The following is a 17,356-nucleotide window of genomic DNA, read 5'->3' as shown; positions in this document are numbered from 1 at the left end:
TTTAAATAATTTCTCTTTCAGAAATGAAGGAGGAACAGCACGCTAACCAAGTCCTGGTCATCAGGATTTCATGGCAGAGGTTCCAGGAAAAATGAGGAGAGAAAGATCAATTGTATAACTGGTGGGTTCAACGGTGTAGGCATCAGTAGAACCAATGATAGGATCAATTCATATAGCCATTTGTGGTGAAACCATTGTGACTGGAATCCGACATGTGTCCTGTCTTGTGAATGTACTGAACCACATCAAAATTGAAGCTCACTGTATCTTCTTTCAGCTTGGACAGTATTCACAGAAACCCAGTCCCTTACTGCTCTTTAACATCTGTACTGTTGATACTGAGAACTGATTCATACCTGCAATGGCCCACATGGTTGAGTGCTCATAATACAAGCACATTGGCAGAGCTTCACCTGGTAAGCTGCTTTTGTGGGAGGTTTCCCATATGTTTAGGATGGACTTAACCACAACACAACATCCTTTCTTTTGTGGAGGTTTAAAATACCACAGTTAAAATCTGATACATAAAATGCATGAGAAGATGTTTTACACACATGACCTACCATCTGGAGTTATACATCAAAGAACATAATGAGAGATGGGGGAAGGGCATTCAAAATAGCAGTTAAAAAAAAAAACATGAGAGAAACATATGTGGGGATAATCTTCACACATCAAGAAATTTACTGGGTCCATCAGTAAAAATCCATTTTTACTCCATCAAAATGCCCCGCAAACATCAACTCATGACGTCGAGTTGTGATTATAGCATTTTTTTAATTGCAAGCAGCATAGTGGATAAAAAGGTATTGTAAATTTTATAAATAAAAGTATTTATTTTATAAATAAAAATAAAATCAGTACATTAAAAAATCAGTACGGATTGTACCCAGTTGTGACTTCATGCTAGCAGAAGTACTTCCACTTACAGACAGTAGGGCAGTCAATTTTCTCTCATCCTACCCTTACATATTGCAACCTCCTGCAGCCCTCCCCCGCCCCTGCCCCCAAACCTGCTCCTGCGGAATGGGATGCTCTTCAGAAAAGTATGGATATGCTGCAGAAGACTACAGCAGGGAGTGGGGCTCAGCAAAAACTGGATGCCCTAACTTGCATAGGCATAAACACCACTAGAGCAAAGCCACCAGTACATTACAATCCAATATAGTTATCACTATAAATTAAAACTACATTAAAATGAAATTTAAATTTAATACAAAGATGATGAAGTTTGTTCATGCTATTTAAAATATGGCCTACAAATAATTTTAGATAGATTCAACACCTCTTGATTCCATGCCCATATGTCACACACATTTTGTTAAAACTATAATTTCTATGAAAATGAATGAACAGAGGCAAAAAAAATCTGCCATTTAACTTTAAACATTATAAATACAACAGAACAGGTAATGTATTGCTAATGATACTGTGAAAATTATGAATCCCAGGACTATCATCAAAACATCATATGCATTTACTTTCCATTTCTTACCCTTACACCTACTTGGGAAAGTTCTGACCAGTTAACTACCAGCTGTTGTTTCCAGAAATTTGGGGGAAATTTTAGTCTTCAAGCAAGTCTTCATGTGACCCTTTAGAGCAGGAGTGGGGGACCTGTGGCTCTCCAGAAGTTGCTGGACTCAACTCCCATCAGTCCCTGACAGCATGGCCAGTAGTCAGGGATGATGGGACTTAGAGTCCAATATCAAGAGGACCACAAGTCCCCAGCCCACCCCCTTTTAGAGCTTTTCTACACAAGGCTATTAATGGCTGTTTCGTCACAGAATTGAGATCTGAGCTCTTCACAAAAGGTTTTCCTTTCCTGTGTTTCTGCTCTAGGTGGAGCTGTATTATAGTGGAATATTGCAATTACTCAAGTAGAAACAGCACTTTCAGAATATCCCATTTTCCCAGTTCTATAAAAACCTAGGAAAAAGTTCTGAAAAACAGAAGTGAAACTGGAGGATCATGACATCATCTAAAGAGCCCACAAACAACCGTGAGTAAGGAATCACAAGCACACAATAAATGCCTCATGTAAAAAAGTTCTTAGAGCGTTCTTACACATAGATAGAAAACCAAACATAATCTTTAATTTGTGGGGAGCATTCCATATAGTGTAGGTACAGTTTTACCACCTCACCTGTTGTGTGATACCTAGGCCTAAATCCCATGGTTTCAATGGAATTTATTATCTAAAGTCTGTGTAGGATTATGGCCAGATGCAACCTCAGCATGCACATTCAATTAATTTGCATAGCCAGGCACAGTGATGAAAAGTTACAACGCCATGACAATAAGAAGTATTTATGGCAAGAGTCCCTGCTGAAACTTCAGAATCTCCATTCCCAGCACCTTTGATCTGTTTGATACTACGCTTCCGTTACAACATGCTGGCACCAAACCAACAGGAAACAAGCTTCATCATTCAATAATCTGATCTAATTTCCAATCATCTGATTTGTTTTGCCTGCTGATAGCAAAACAACAGTTAAAACCAAAGTGTTCTTTTCTTTTCTGAGATCATAAAGATACACTTTAAAATTATATTATATTTATGTGCTAGAAAGGTATAATTAAGCACCTCATCATATAGAAATCACTCATTGCAGAACACTTAATAAGGCTCTAATTGCTGGATCTCAAGAACTGCAGGACCTATTTTAAAATGCAATAAAACATGGTGAAGCAGGAAGTATAGGACTGTTCAATCTTTGTAAACCTGACATCCGTGAAGAAGTAAACCACAAGGCATGCATGATAATGATACAAGGGTTGTAACTCCTGACTAAAGTCATCAGAACTAATGGGAAGTCTTTTTACGGATTAAGGGTGGCTTTTGTTCTCCATACCGTTAAAGGAAAAACACCTCCAGTATAGCAGCCATGACTATTTCTATCAACAAGCTTAATCCAGACACGACAGAGGTGCTCCTAGTTAGTCAAAAGGCAAATCAGGGAATAGGGATTCAACCTGTGCTGGATAGGGTTACACTCCCTCTGAAGTCTCAGGCTCACAGTTGGGTGTAGTCCTGACTCGGCCTTGATGCCAGAGTTTCAGCAGTGGTCAGGAGTATATTTGCACAGCTGAGGCTAGTGCGTCAATTGTGCCATTCCCAGAGATGTCTGATCAGGCCGTGGTCATGCATGCCTTACTTACATCCTGTTTAGACTACTGAAACACGCTATACATGGGGCTGCCTTCAGAAACCATTTAGAAACTTCAGGTGGTCCAGAATGCTATGGCCGGACTGTTGGCTGGAGCCAGTTATAGGAAGCATGTGACTCCCTTGTTGCAACAGCTTCACTGACTACTGATCTGTTTCCGGCAGAACTCAAAGTGCTGTTTATGACCTATAAAGCCCTTTACGGCATGGGACCAGACGACCTGAAAGACCGCCTTCTCCTATATGAACCTGCCCAGGTCTTAAGATCTTTGGAGAGGTTCTTCTTTCGAGACCACCACCATCAGAGGCATGATGGTGATGCAAAGGAGGACCTTCTTGGGGGCACTCCCAGGCTGTGGAAATCCCTGCTGACTGAGGGAGGCTAGGTTTGCTCCCTCTCTGCTGTTCCTCCACCATCAAGCAAAGCCCAGGCCTTTAGCATGTATGTGTGTCTGTTGGGTTGGATGCTATTTTTATTCTGTTATTGTTGTGTTGTTTTAATCATTTGTTTTATTCTTGCTTTAATCAAGTTTTATTTATGATTATAACAAGCCTTGACTGCCATATTTCTTGGTAGATAGGCAGGGCACATCAAATAAATAAATCAACCACCAGAAATGCTGTGAGGCCATTATACCTGTGGGACACCACTGCAGGGGTGAGGAACCTCTTTCAGCCAAATTCCATTTTGGAGAAGCTTTCAGGGGCCACATTACAGTGGAGGGTGGAGCTGAAAGCAAGGGGACAGAACCAAAGGCAAAAGAGATGGGGTCAAAAAGGAAGCGCCTTCCCCCCTATGTCCCAGTCTGCCACCTAAGGTCCTGAGGGCTATCTGCTGCAGCTGCTTGGCAGCCACATGCAAGAGGACCTTTTCCTTTGGCGCCCCTTAGTTGTGAAATGACCTGCCGGTTGAAATGCGCCCACTGACCTCGTTGAAGGTTTTTAAGCGGGCATTAAAGATGCTATTATTCTGGCAGGCTTTCCCTTTCTAGAACTCTTGTTCCTTTTGCTGACTCTTGCATACTGTGCTATTTTGTTGTTGGATTTTTATTTTTTTGTTAAATTGTTTTTAGTTCACACTTGTTTTAGTTATATGTTGTTTGTAGATAGTGTCCGTATGCTTTTATGTAAATGGCTTTTAAGCTTTGTATATTGTGTTTTAATGTTTTAACTTTTGTAAACTGCCCAGCGAGCTTCAGCTATGGGGTGGTATAGAAATGAAATGAATAAATAAATAATAAAAATAGGGAAAGTACCAGCATATTGTAGCTTAAAGCTCTCACTGCCAATAACTAAACCATAGGAGAGGCATTTCAACCTTTTAGAATGGGGGGAAACTGCACAAAAGCCAGGAAACTGCCAAATGACTGGTGGTTGGAGGGAAGGGGGTGGGGCCAAGGAAAGAGTATGTGGCCATCTAGGGAACTCCGGAGGTGGATTGGGACCCCAAGAGGACCAGAATTGGCACCCTGGATTGAGGTTCCCCATCCCTGACTTACAGGAATACACACACCCTAAGATTTCACTAAGAATGTGCCTGCTGCACATTCTACCTATTTGGAAAATATGTGCAGTCACTGCCATGTCCGTGGTGTGCAAAGGATTTGGAACACCACCTGCCTCTTATGGAATACTGCTTCTATTAATCTCCCCATAGGTTTAGCAGGCAAGTTTAGGCTAAAAGGCACCGGCTAAATGACTAAATTCGATCTGCTTCTCTTCTTACTCTGCTGCTGTTAGTTTTGTATTCTAAATGACTGCCAGTGTTTTGTTTTTATAGTTATGATTTAGTGTTTTATCGATTAACCGTACGGTGGCTTTACTTGAGGTAAATGGCCTCAAGTTAAATATTCTTGAAAAGCAGCAAATAAATTAAAGAACAGACAAAATAAATAAAAATGACACAGTAGCAAAAATGAAAAAGAAAAGCAGCCCTGTAATTCTGTGTGTGCTTCCCAGCGTGGCAGGGAATGCCACACAGAGATAGCAATAGCTCAGGTATGTTTCTGCAAAGTCATTCTAAACTTTAGATGATTTACACAAGCCACAGGTTTTCCCTTACCTGTGCTCCAACTCTCGGATAGACAGAATGACTCCTGAAGTCGATGCCCGCTGCTGTAGGGTGGCCAGAAATGTGAACTCGCTTTTATTCCGGAAGAGCTGAATTAACTTCTCACTCGTGTGGGGTGCTGCATGGATTTCTCTGTCTGTAGCTTTAAAAAATATAATTGGAAAAAGAGGGGGGGGGAGAAGCATACTGTAAAAATGTTCGCATCCCAAAGAGTAAGAAAATACTTTTCATTTGTGTCTCCTGTGGATATATCCTTCATTTTGGGAGACCTGACCACCACGTGCTACGGCTGCACTCATGCAATATGAAAAGAGAAAACATAATCTTTATCACTGTGCCCCATTTGTCACACTGACAAGTTCACATTCCAGCATCCACTGATTTTCTGACAGAGTTTCTGACAGGGGATGGTGAGCCAGTCAGGTCTGCAGTGAGTAGATTACATTGCTGATTCATGAGGTGTGCTGAAACAAGATAATGGGCTCCAAAATTCAGAGGGACTGACTCTTCGAGTCACTTGCTAAGCTCAAATTTCAATTTTACTACTGTCTCGGTTACTCTCCTTCCATAATACATCTAGAGAATCTGTCCTTGTACCATGCGTGAGCAGAGATGCATTATTGGTAGCAATGCTCTATCAACATACTTCGTCTCCCAACCTATTTATTTTAATACACTGACAGACATGATATATTTACAGAAACAAGCATAATTTCTGGAACTTTTTAGCTTAAACAAGCGATGTATGGCTGCTCATGCAATATTTATTTGACCACAGTCTGATGTTTGGAAATGCATACCACTCCCTATCCAAGCAGGGAAAAGCACCACTCCACCATTCAACTTAACGTCACATCTTCCTCAATTCTTGTTAGTTTGCACTGTTGCCATTAGGGATGGGAAAGAAAGAATGAAGGAAACAGATGACAACTACATTAAAGAGAATGAGTCACCCACCTTCCAACCTACATTTCTGTTTTGCTGTATTTCAAAGCTCCACTTTTGTCACATATTTTGGCGATTTCTGACAGTTTCCTGAATTCCATTACTTTTTGAAAAGACACAGTGCATTCTCTCTTTGCAAAGGTTTTAAGAGTAAAATTCCAAGGGTGGTATCCAATTATGTCCTCCTGCTAACAGAACGGCATCTGTCAGCAGAACAGGGAGGGGACAATTCCCCCTGCAGCCCCCAGCACCACCCTGAAAATATGCTCTGGAGAGTTGGGGAACCCTCTGACGCATATTCTGAGAAGGTGCAAGGGGCTGCAAAGAGAAGGACAGGAGGGAAAATTCCCACTGCACAAGTGGAAGTCCACTCATGCGACACTGGATTATGCCCCAAGCAGGGCCGGCCCTACCATTAGGCTGCCTCAAGGAGCCGATGATGGATGGTGTGGAGGGGGCAGCCGTGGCAGCAGGAGCAGTCCCCTGGCTGTTCCTTTCTGTTGGAGGACAGGTGTTCCATGTGGCCTGCCCCACTCTGCCTAAGCTAGCCTGATGCCCTTGGGTGAGGTGGAGGATGCTGTCCCATCAGCAGTGTTGACGTAAGATTCAGTGACTGAACAACAACAACAATGGACAACCTCCGTAGGTGAAATAGAGGGGTGCCAACTTGCCCTTTGCCTCAGGCAGAAAAATGTCTTGGGCCAACCCTGGCCCCAAGACGAGATCCCAAGCTGAACAAGGGCTCTTTCTTAGCGCAATCAATGGCAGCCAGTGCTTCCAAAAAACAGTTGTGCTACAATTACACACAGCCTTCTCCCTCCAGCAGAGCTTGGTGGGTCAAAAGACAGAGACCACGGTGAACACTCTGTTCTAAGGCATACAGCTATTGCCCTACCAACAAGCAATACAGGCCACTCATGTCAGTTGGGCCCTTGCAGACCATCTCAGCTGATACGACAAATGTGCACAATCAGAAAGCAGGACATAACCTACACAGAGAGCAGATAACTAAAGAAATTGAGCAGAGGCAAGGCTACAGGCCACGTTGCACATCCTATGCATTAATGGCTACTAGTCATGATGGCTATATGCTACCTCCAGTATCAGAGGCAGTACGTCTCTGTATGCCAGCTGCTGGGGGGACATGAGTAGAATGGTGCTGTTGCACTTGTGTCCTACTTGTGAGCTTCCCACAGGCAGCTAGCTGGTCACTGTGTGAATAGAATGCTGGACTAGATGGACCCCATGGTCTGATTGAGCATGGCTCTTCTTATTAAATGGATCAGGGAATTAACTATGGAGAAGAGTTCTCTAGAAAACACTTACTGATTTAGAGATGGTGGAAAGCGAAGATGGCATCAAAGCCTGAGGCAAGGCAATACAGTGCTCTCTATCCTAACTGAATATCATATGCTACAGACATACTATTGCCTTTATGCCTTGCTTTCAAGCTCCCAAAGGCATTTGGCTGACCACTGTTGCACACTGGGTGCTAGACCAGATTGAGACAAGTCGCTTGTCTGAAAGTCATTTACTGAATATAAGGCAGAGGTCGGATCTGAGCTCCAGACTACTCATTTGACTCCAAATTTGCCACTACAACATCCGTTTTACAGAAGGCAAACCAGTTAGGCTGGGTTCCCCACATCTCTGACCCTTTCTCCGAGTCCAAGCCCCACCTCCAGACCTTCAGGGTGATAGCCCCAATCTACAGGTTGTCAGCATTTTAGGCCCCACATGCCCAGCACTTGCTTGGCATCTGCTGCACTTGGTCTACATCAGGGATAGGCAACATTTGGGGGCTGTGGGCACATTTGGCAATTTGAGAAACTGTTGTGGGCAACATCACAAAATGGCTGCCATGGGAGGCTTGGCAAAGGACAAGTAACCTGCCCAAAAGACCAAGTACAAGGCAGATGTGGGAGCTGAGCACCAATACACTAAATAACTTATTTGACCTCACAGTTTTCACCACCAAGAGAAACCTATTTCACACCAATCCCAGCTGATAAGGAAATGTTTTGGGGGTTTTTTAAGTGGGAGGGGTAGGGCACCTTGGTGCATGCCAAGGTGTCCACGGACACATTGGTGTGCACAGGCACCATGTTGCCTACCCCTGGTCTACATCCAAGCTGCGGATGTAGTTGGATGTGCAGTACATGAGCTAAGTACTGTTGCAGATACACTGGCTCCAGAGATGGTCTTATAAAAGAATTTCACTTTCCCAGTAACAAACTGTTGAAGCTAGAGTGCTGGCCAAATACAATATCCTTGCATGAGGAAGGATATCGAAGTAATATGTCTGTACCACTCACAGCATATGAGTAACAACTATATATATTGAGAAAAGAAAAGAAAAACATTCTTCACAGGCCTCCAAACTCAGGACAGCCTGTCTCACAAGCCAGTTAAGCTACATTATCTTCAGATTGTTGACTTAGCCTCACAGGCTTTTTATTCAGTTAACTGGATTGAAGATCTGGCTGCAAGCTGGAGGCCTTTCAATTCAAACAGGACATGTAGCCTTATCTTAAAGCAAGACTTTAGCCTAAAGTCAGGCATGTCACATGCCTCTAACTTTAATATAGTGGTTTGAGCCACCGCAGCTAGAAAGGCAGCCTTGGGGCCTAACTAGACATGACATTAAATGAGGAATCTCCTAATGCAAATAGCAACTTCAATACAGTGGTTTTCGACAGGACTGCAGCAGAAGAGGCAGGGGTTAAACTCCCCGCCCCTCCCCTGCTGCAATCCTAATAATTACCCCCACCCCAAAGCTACTATTTGCATTTTTTTAATGTACACTTTATGTTCCAAGATGCATTTAATGTCACATCTAGTTTGGTCCTAAGCAAGGCACATAAGATGGAGATGTCCAGTTCTACCCAAAGCCATTTAAAATACTGAACTTTGCCTAAGAGGTACAAATGTTAAATGCAGAGTTGTGCCTGCATGTACTGAAGTACTCCAGTGACCCTCGGGCGTCATACTAAGGATGATTGGCATCTTTAAGAGGGCACTCAGGAGCTGGGGAGCACCAAAAAGTTTCCCTACTTTTGCTGCATTACATCTTCAGTTAGCCCCCCACACGCACACAGAAACTAACTGCAGCAATAGTGGCTGTGATTGTTTCCCTCAAGAAATTATAGCAAGTCATAGAAGGGGGAGACCCCTCATCTCTGTTCTCTCTCCTTGTAGGTAATCAATGTATACCCTTAAATTTTAGATTTGATTACCCACATTCTTAAGCTTAGCTTGGACAAGTACAAATCCTATGAAAGGCCATAACATTACCTACTTCTTTTAAAAAAGCTAGTTGTGGGGCAGCTTTCCCAACCTGGTGCCCTCCAGGTGTTTGGACCAACTCCCATCAGCCCCAGTCAGCATAGGCACTCATCAGGAATCCTGGGAGTTGTGGCCCAAAACATCTAGAGGGCACCAGACTGGGGTAGGCTGCTTTAGGGCATGTCAATTTGTGCATCATGAATATCAACAAGGGTCCTTGAAAACACAAGAATCTCTTTTTAAGGTTTTTTAAGGGTTTTTAAGGGTTTTTGCATAATCAAAATTTGCAAATTTACCACATATTAGTTCTGATCCAGACTTGCCCTTCCACAAATGGAGTAGCTCTTTCCATTTGAAGAAGGAACCAAGATCCAGCAGAGGCTCCTGCTGGTGGCGGTGGGGAGATGATTTTTGTTGATGCCCCCTTTCCCCTGCATTCCACAGTGCCACAGGGGTCCCTGGAACACTGCGGGAGGAAGTGAGGGAAATGGTCTCACCTCTTCCTCCAGCAGGCGAGCCCTAGGGAGTTCCAGTTACCAGTCATCTGGATACAGCCATTTAGCTTTTGTGCAACGCACACAAGTACTTTTTTTGTTTGCAATGACACAATATCCCATCCATATGTAATTCACTGAGGGGAGGAAAGCCATAAAGATGGGAATTCTGGAGACAACCACAAATCTTGCTAAGTAGGACACTACCTTGTTGTGGGGAATAGCTAGGTTGGCACAGTGGCAGCTAGCCCATATTGCACCCCACACTAGTCTTGTGTCAAATGCAGGAGAATTCACTCATTCAAACAATCTAAAAAAGAGGACAGCCAGCCAACAGAGCTCAGGAACCTGAATAAAGCATAGATTAACACTGTCATCCAGAACTAAGGCGAAGTTTAGAGCAGGCCAGTTGGGTATGCAGAAGGCCCATTGCAGTCTTGTGAGGGGAGGAAAGGGAAGCCCTGCAGCTGTTCATCCCCCTTTAAAAAAAGCTTACATTGCACTTCTTCACAAGAGAATTAGTAAAGAAATAGAGGCAGTAGCTTAGTTGGCATTTTGGAACTTTAAAATATAGCTAGATGAGCATGGGCACTAGGAAGAGACAGATCAAGCTATTTCTGACCTGTATCAGCACGTATGCTCACTCTTAAATCTGCTCCATCCCATTTTCACGTTAATCTGTGACCAGTTGGTTACCCACGAACACAGTTCACAGAGAAAAATCAAATCTAATGAAAAGTTTAATTTAACTAACTGCGTTTATTGAAACATTCAAAGTGTTACATCTTTTATCTTTACAAAACTTCCTTAAATACAACTTTATTGGTGTAAACTCCAGGGCAGCCACTGTAATGTCTTTGTTCTGATTCATCGGCAACGTGAATCGTGAGGTTTTCCAATGAGCACACACGACGCATGGCAACATAGATCCTTTCATTTTTTGTTTGCAGACCATATGTTACTGGCATATCATTGCACTTTGACCCGCACCTGTGTTTATACAGGTGTACAAAGACTTTAAAATGTTATTTTGTTAAATTTAACAGCTAGAGACTTCCTTTCTGAGCAATAAAAGTAACCCAGTCAAAGTTTAGTTAACTGTAGGTGTCTCTTAATCGCTTCATGATTTGTTTACAGGCCATATGCTACTGGCATATCATTGTTCTTTGGCCTGCACCTCTGGATTGTGCCCTTAAAGCTTTAAAGGTTAAGACCAACACCTTGAATTAAACTGGGAAAACAACTGGCAACCAATACCATTCCTTCAATATTGTGGTGATATGATATTGATACCATGTTAGCAAACTATTATTATACTTATTTGATTTATACCCCACCTTTCCATCAAACAAAATGGTGCTCAAGGTGGCTAACTGTCATAAAAACCAAGATTAAAATAAACGTAATTAAAACAATCATAAGAACAAAGAGATTAACAACAGAATTAAGAAACACAGTAAAAGAAGTAAAAACAGCACCCAACCCAATAGAGCCCACTCACACTCTTCAAGGGTAATCCATCCTACATACAGCTTTTTGCAATAGTCTCACTGTGATGTTACCAAGGGATGGATAACTGTAGCCAGTTCAGAACCGATTCAGGAATGATTGCAGCTGGTATACTAAATGTAATTGTGCAAATGCACTCCTTGCCGACACAGCTACCTGAAAATCCATGTACAGTGTAGGGATCAAGGAGCACTCCAAAGCTACAAACATGACTTTTCAGAGGGAGCGAAACCTTTTCCTGAACACAACCCAACAGAACCCACATCGACCCAACACAACCCCCACAACCCACATCCCCTCTACTCAGCACTGATTAGGCCTCATCTGGAGTACTGTGTCCAGTTATGGGCACTGCACTTTAAGAAGGATGCAGACAAGCTGGAGAGGGTTCAGAGGAAGGCAACATAGATGATCAGGGGACTGGAAAAAAAGCCCTATGAGGAGAGACTGAAAGAACTGGGCATGTTTAGCCTTGAGAAGAGAAGACTGAGGGGAGATATGATAGCGCTCTTCAAGTACTTGAAAGGCTGTCACAGAGAGGAAGGCCAGGATCTCTTCTCGATCATCCCAGAGTGCAGGACACGGAATAATGGGCTCGAGTTACAGGAAGCCAGATTCGGGCTGAACATCAGGAAAAATCAGGATTCTTGCATTGAGCAGGGACTCGATGGTCTTGTAGGCCCCTTCCAACCTTACTATTATATGATTCTATGATTGGAACCACTGCAATACAGTGCCCCGAAGTCCAAACACATCAGGCTCTCCAGAAGGATACCACAGATGATGGTATCAAAACCTGCTGGGAGGTCCAAGCAAACCAATAGGGCCGCACTCCCCCTATTCACTTCCTGGTGTAGACCATTCACCAAAGTGACCAAAGAAGTCTTAAGCCAGAGCCACACCTTGTGTCATATCATTACGATCCCATCATAGTAACACTATATCACTCTTGTGCATTTATACATTGTATTTTATTTATTTATTAAATTTATTTATTAAATTTATTAATCACCCATCTGGCTGGTCACCATTGTAAGTCACCATTGTAAGCCACACCATGACATTTGTTGCGGTATTTTGGATAATGTGGAATAAAAAGCAGGGAAATAACACTATAGAAGAGGTATATTGAATTTATAATGTGCCCCAACAGTTATCAGTGCACTTCAATACTGCTAGAAAGCAGTAGTATAGATCTAGCCTTCGTCTCGTATCTCAGCTGAAAGCCCCATTGAAATGGGTTCAGATTACTGGCATCAGTGAGAATTGGGGGTGGGGGGTGGCAGAGCCGCACAACAGCTTGTGATTGTCATTTGTGACACAACACACCTGTGCACTTTCCATCTGTGTACACTTTGTTCCATGGCTTTTAGAAGCCTAAATGGAGTGCTAGAAGTTCCTGGGAATGGAACAGCATTAATGAGAAGCATTATGAACTACAATAAAACTTTATTTGGAGTGAGGGGTTAAAAAGCAACAACTAGAAATAAGAGTGGAGGAAAGCAAATGTACAAACACAGTACAACTGTCTTAAGAATATCATATCGGATATTTGATGGCTTCACTGCCCTTACTATAACATTGACAACTTCACATGACTTGCCTGGAATGATTTCCTTCTTCTTGAAAACATTGGTGAATACACTCTAGAGCAGTCTTCTCCAAGCTGGTGCCCTCCAGAAGTTCTGGACTACAGCTCCCAGCATTCCTGTGCCCATGCTGGCTGGGGCTGATGGGAGTTGAAGTTCAAAACATCTGGAAGTCACCAGGTTAGGGAAGGCAGCTCTAAGAAGTAGTAGTCGAGTCTGTGGGAAGTGTCTTTAGCAGTGGGAGGAGAAATTGGTATGCTTGATCAGGATTTAGGGTTCTAGAGGAGCTTGGACTACTCACTTTACTTTTCACATTGTTATCAGCCACTTTTTACATCAGCTGACAATACTTCTTTTGCATTGCTTGCATTTTAAACTGCAGCAATGTTCTTTTGGAACTGCATATTTTTCCTGGAACTGCACATTTTGTGTATGGTTGTATATTTTTTAAAAGCCCTGATAGCATTAGAGAACAGGTCCACCATTTCTGGTACATATGCTGACGGAGTAGGGGCAAAGCCTGGGCATCAGGCCTACCGAGATAGGTAGAACTGGCCTCAGAAATGTGTATACCAGATCTCCCCGTCTATTGTTTTTCAGTGGGTAGATCTGGTATTCGAACACTGTCTTTCCACCTGCAACTGAAACCCTCAATTCTTCCCCTGACTCATCTCATCCCTGTAATGGCCCTTAGGCCAATGGCCATTACAAGGGTGAAGCATGTGGTTTACATTGGGGTGTGTGACCTGCCCAGCTTGCAGTCTATTCATAGGCTCTGCGGGCAATGCACAATAGATTCAGGTACAGGTTTATTATTACAATACATGAGAAGGCACTAACTTCTGAGGGGCTGCATGGCACACTGTCTCAACTCCAAGGCTAGCACTAAGAGAGAGACAGGGATAAGCTCTACTTTGGCCTCCTTCAAGAGCTATAAATGGCAGATTCTCTAAGCTACATACCCCCTCTAGTCCTTAATAAATTTCACTGTGCTACTGCAATCAAATTCACAGCCCTATCAGCATTTCCCTAAAAAACCCAACACACCAAAGAAGTGGATAACACTGAACTACACTGCAGAGTTGGCATACACTACTCTTCCCCACCCCCAACTGTGAATAACAACACTGGGCAATTTTGGAGGACTTGAGTAACCCACACTTTCTCAGCCATACATAGCCCTGCTTCCTGCAATATGGGTATAATAATGATGAATTTTATCTGCACATATTGTCAGAGTAATTTTCGTAATGTTTATAAACTCAGAAAAAATTATTAACAAAACCTGAATTAGAAAGATCATGAATACCTATCTTTGTTACTACCCTTTGGTAGTGTTACAAAAATTGTGTTCTTTTCCCTGGTAGACTTTCCAATTAGTTTACCAAGAATGAGAGGAGGCAGAGATCTGGTCTAACACGATTTTATTCTGCAGAATAAGGCAACCCTTGGGGCTAACGCTCCAACAAAGGTTACAATCAAGTGATGTGATTCAAAAGTTTATATAGGCAAGACCTTTGGGGCTGTCTTACGCTTGCGCTGTACTAATCTCTTTGTCTAGCTGAGAGGGAAACAGAAGACAGGCAGCACCTTTGACATATCTAGGCATGCGCAGAGAGGTAGCCTTGTACTCTAGTAAACACATTCTTGGCATTCCTGAGTCTCTGATAAGGCGCTGTGTCTTTGTTTAGCATGGCAGTCTCACACTGAGGTAAAACAGACATAGCCTAGCTTATAAAATCATGGGATAACAGACATACTACAACTGAAATTTCTATAACACCCCCCCTCAAAAGGCTTTTCTTAAATCTCATACCTCTCTTTGGTCCAGCAGTGGACTACACACTTAAAGGCACAAACCAGCATCAATAGTATCATAACAAACAAGACTGCATTGATTACAAGTTGTTTTAACCATGCAAAATCAGGGAGCCAGGACGTCAACTATAACCAAGGATCACTTGCTCCTGAATAATTCTGTCCAATCATATCTTGTAGTTTGGCAATTTCATTTTCTATGGTTTTGTTTAAATTATGGAACTTTACTCTACACCCTTGCTTCACTAGGGTGCAGAAGCCACCTTGGCGTGCTAAGAGATAATCTAAAACAAACTGATACTGGGCCACTAGCTGGCTGAGATCTTCAATTTCAGATTGTGTGGCCCTTACCATTATGGTCTCTTCTAAACTGCAAGTGAGGCCTAGGATACTTTTTCTGCAATAATTTCTGGGTATAAACCCAGGGTAAGCAATCCTGTAACTAGTTCACCCCCTACCTTGTTTGGTTCTGAATCTGACAGTTGTTTTCCAATTATTACAGTGTCATCACAGTTTTTACTCATTTGTTTTATAAGCTGCCCTATTTTTCTAGTGGTTTGCTACTTTAACGGTGGCCTACAGGTGGGTCAGCTTCTGGTGTGACCCTCTCTGGTGCAGGTGATGCTTTTATGTGGGTGTGATGGATCCACTTCTTTCTTCTAGCGACTTTTATAGCCGTGTGAGTGGTGAGTAGAACCTGGAATGGACCCTTTCATTTCTCAGTAAGTGGTTCATCTTTCCAGGACTGGATCAGCACCTAATTACCAGGACTGAAATTATGCACTGGAGCATCTAAAGGCAAGGATTGGTATGGTGCTGTGAACCTGTGAAGACAAGACAAAACAGACTGCAAGGCAGTAACATATTCTTGGATCTCTAAAGCCCCTACTTTTAAGTTTATATTTAAGCTATCAGCCATAGGTAACATCTGAGGTGGGCGCCCATATAACATTTAAAGGGTGTCAATTTAATACTTTCCCTGGGGGTGTACTGTATTCGAGTTAAAGCGATTGGCAAAGCCTGTGGCCATTTTAATTTAGGGGCTACACTGTGTCTCACGAGTAGATCTTCTATTGCAATTTTTCTTAGATGTGTAGCCTGGTGCAAATCTCTTACTATAAAGCTCAGAAGAGGCCTGGATATGAACACTTTGCCTCTTGGGACTATTTACCATCCATCTTTAGTTTGCCTTGTATTCAAGAGCTCTCTCATGCTCAGCTGGAGAGTAGATTGGAACCAAATCTGTACTCAAATATGGGATTAGGGCTCTTTCATAATGCATCTCCTCACCTCCCATCCGTGCGGCTTCCTTTGCAGCCTTATCTGCCAAAGCATTGCCTCTTCTTTCTTCGGGATTGGCACTCTTCCCATGCGCCTTCACGTGCATCACAGCGACTTCTTTTGGCTTTATCAGGGCATCTAAAAGTTTCATGATCTGGGATCCATTTGCAATCCTCTGTCCTGAAGCAGTAATGAAGCCCCTTTCTTTCTACAGCACTCCATTTGCATGTGCCGTGCTGAAAGCATATCGTGAATCTGTAAAGATTTTTTTTTTTCCTTCTCCTATTTCTAGGGCTCGAGTCAAAGCTGTTAGTTCTGCTGCTTGTGCTGACCAATGGCTGGGAAGATGCTCTTTCCATAAGGCCTTCTCGAGAGTTACTACTGCACATCCTGTGTATCTTTTTCCATCTATCACACAGCTGGAGCCATCTACAAACACCTCAAGGTCTGGCCTTGGTAATAAGGAATCAGTGAGGTCAGGCCTGATCTGAGTCACATGACTCAAAATCTCTAAACAGTCATGACAATTTAGATCTGGCTTAGGGAGCAAGGTGGCAGGATTCAAAAGACTGCTCTTCTTATATGTGAGTCCTGGGCTTGAAAGCAGGGAAATCTCATAGCGTGACTGGCGTGACGGATTCAAAAATTTATCTCTATTGCTTCCCAGGATCTGAGGTACGCCATGAGGAGTATGCACCTCCATATCTGCTCCCATGGCAATTTTCTGGGCTTCATCCACTAAAAGTGCAGTTGCTGCCACAGCCTTCAAGCAAGCAGGCCATCCCTTTGCAGTTGGATCCAGAGTCTTGGAGTAGTATCCTACAGGTCTCCAGGAAGGACCTGTCCTTTGTGTCAAAACCCCTGATGCCACTCCTTTATTTTCATGTACATAGAGCCGGTACGGTTTGTTGGGATCTGGTAAGGCCAGAGCGGGTGGTGACACCAAGGCTTGCTTCAACTCAAGAAAAGCCTTTTCCATTTCATTTGTCCATTTCCAGTGGATGATATTTTCCTTTGTCAAAGCTTCATACAGGGGCTTCGCTTTCCCTCCATAATCAGGTATCCACATTGTACAAAACCCGGTGAGCCCAAGGAAGGCTCGCAACTCTCGAGGGTCTTTAGGCCTCTGTGTCTTCTGTATGACGTCCAACCGAGCAGTGCTCAGGTCTCTGGTTCCCTTTCGAATCAGGTAGCC

The 17,356-nt window shown here is 43.0% G+C and overlaps 1 protein-coding gene across 1 annotated transcript in view; it reads right to left on the bottom strand.

Moving 5' to 3' along the window:
- NELL1 (neural EGFL like 1) overlaps window positions 1-17,356 on the bottom strand; it is a 673,415-nt gene that overhangs the window by 580,329 nt on the left and 75,730 nt on the right. Inside the window, exon 3 of the mRNA XM_084852331.1 lies at window positions 5,232-5,382. Within this exon, the coding sequence (XP_084708457.1) occupies window positions 5,232-5,382 (151 nt within the window). The remainder of the gene's footprint in view (window positions 1-5,231; window positions 5,383-17,356) is intronic.

The sequence above is a fragment of the Heloderma suspectum genome, chromosome 1, assembly GCF_057233095.1.
Source record: "Heloderma suspectum isolate Gila_16-S chromosome 1, 16-S_ref, whole genome shotgun sequence".
Lineage (NCBI taxonomy): Eukaryota > Metazoa > Chordata > Lepidosauria > Squamata > Helodermatidae > Heloderma > Heloderma suspectum.
The sequence above is the reverse complement of the archived record's forward strand: the minus strand, read 5'-3'. Positions and strand labels throughout refer to the sequence as shown.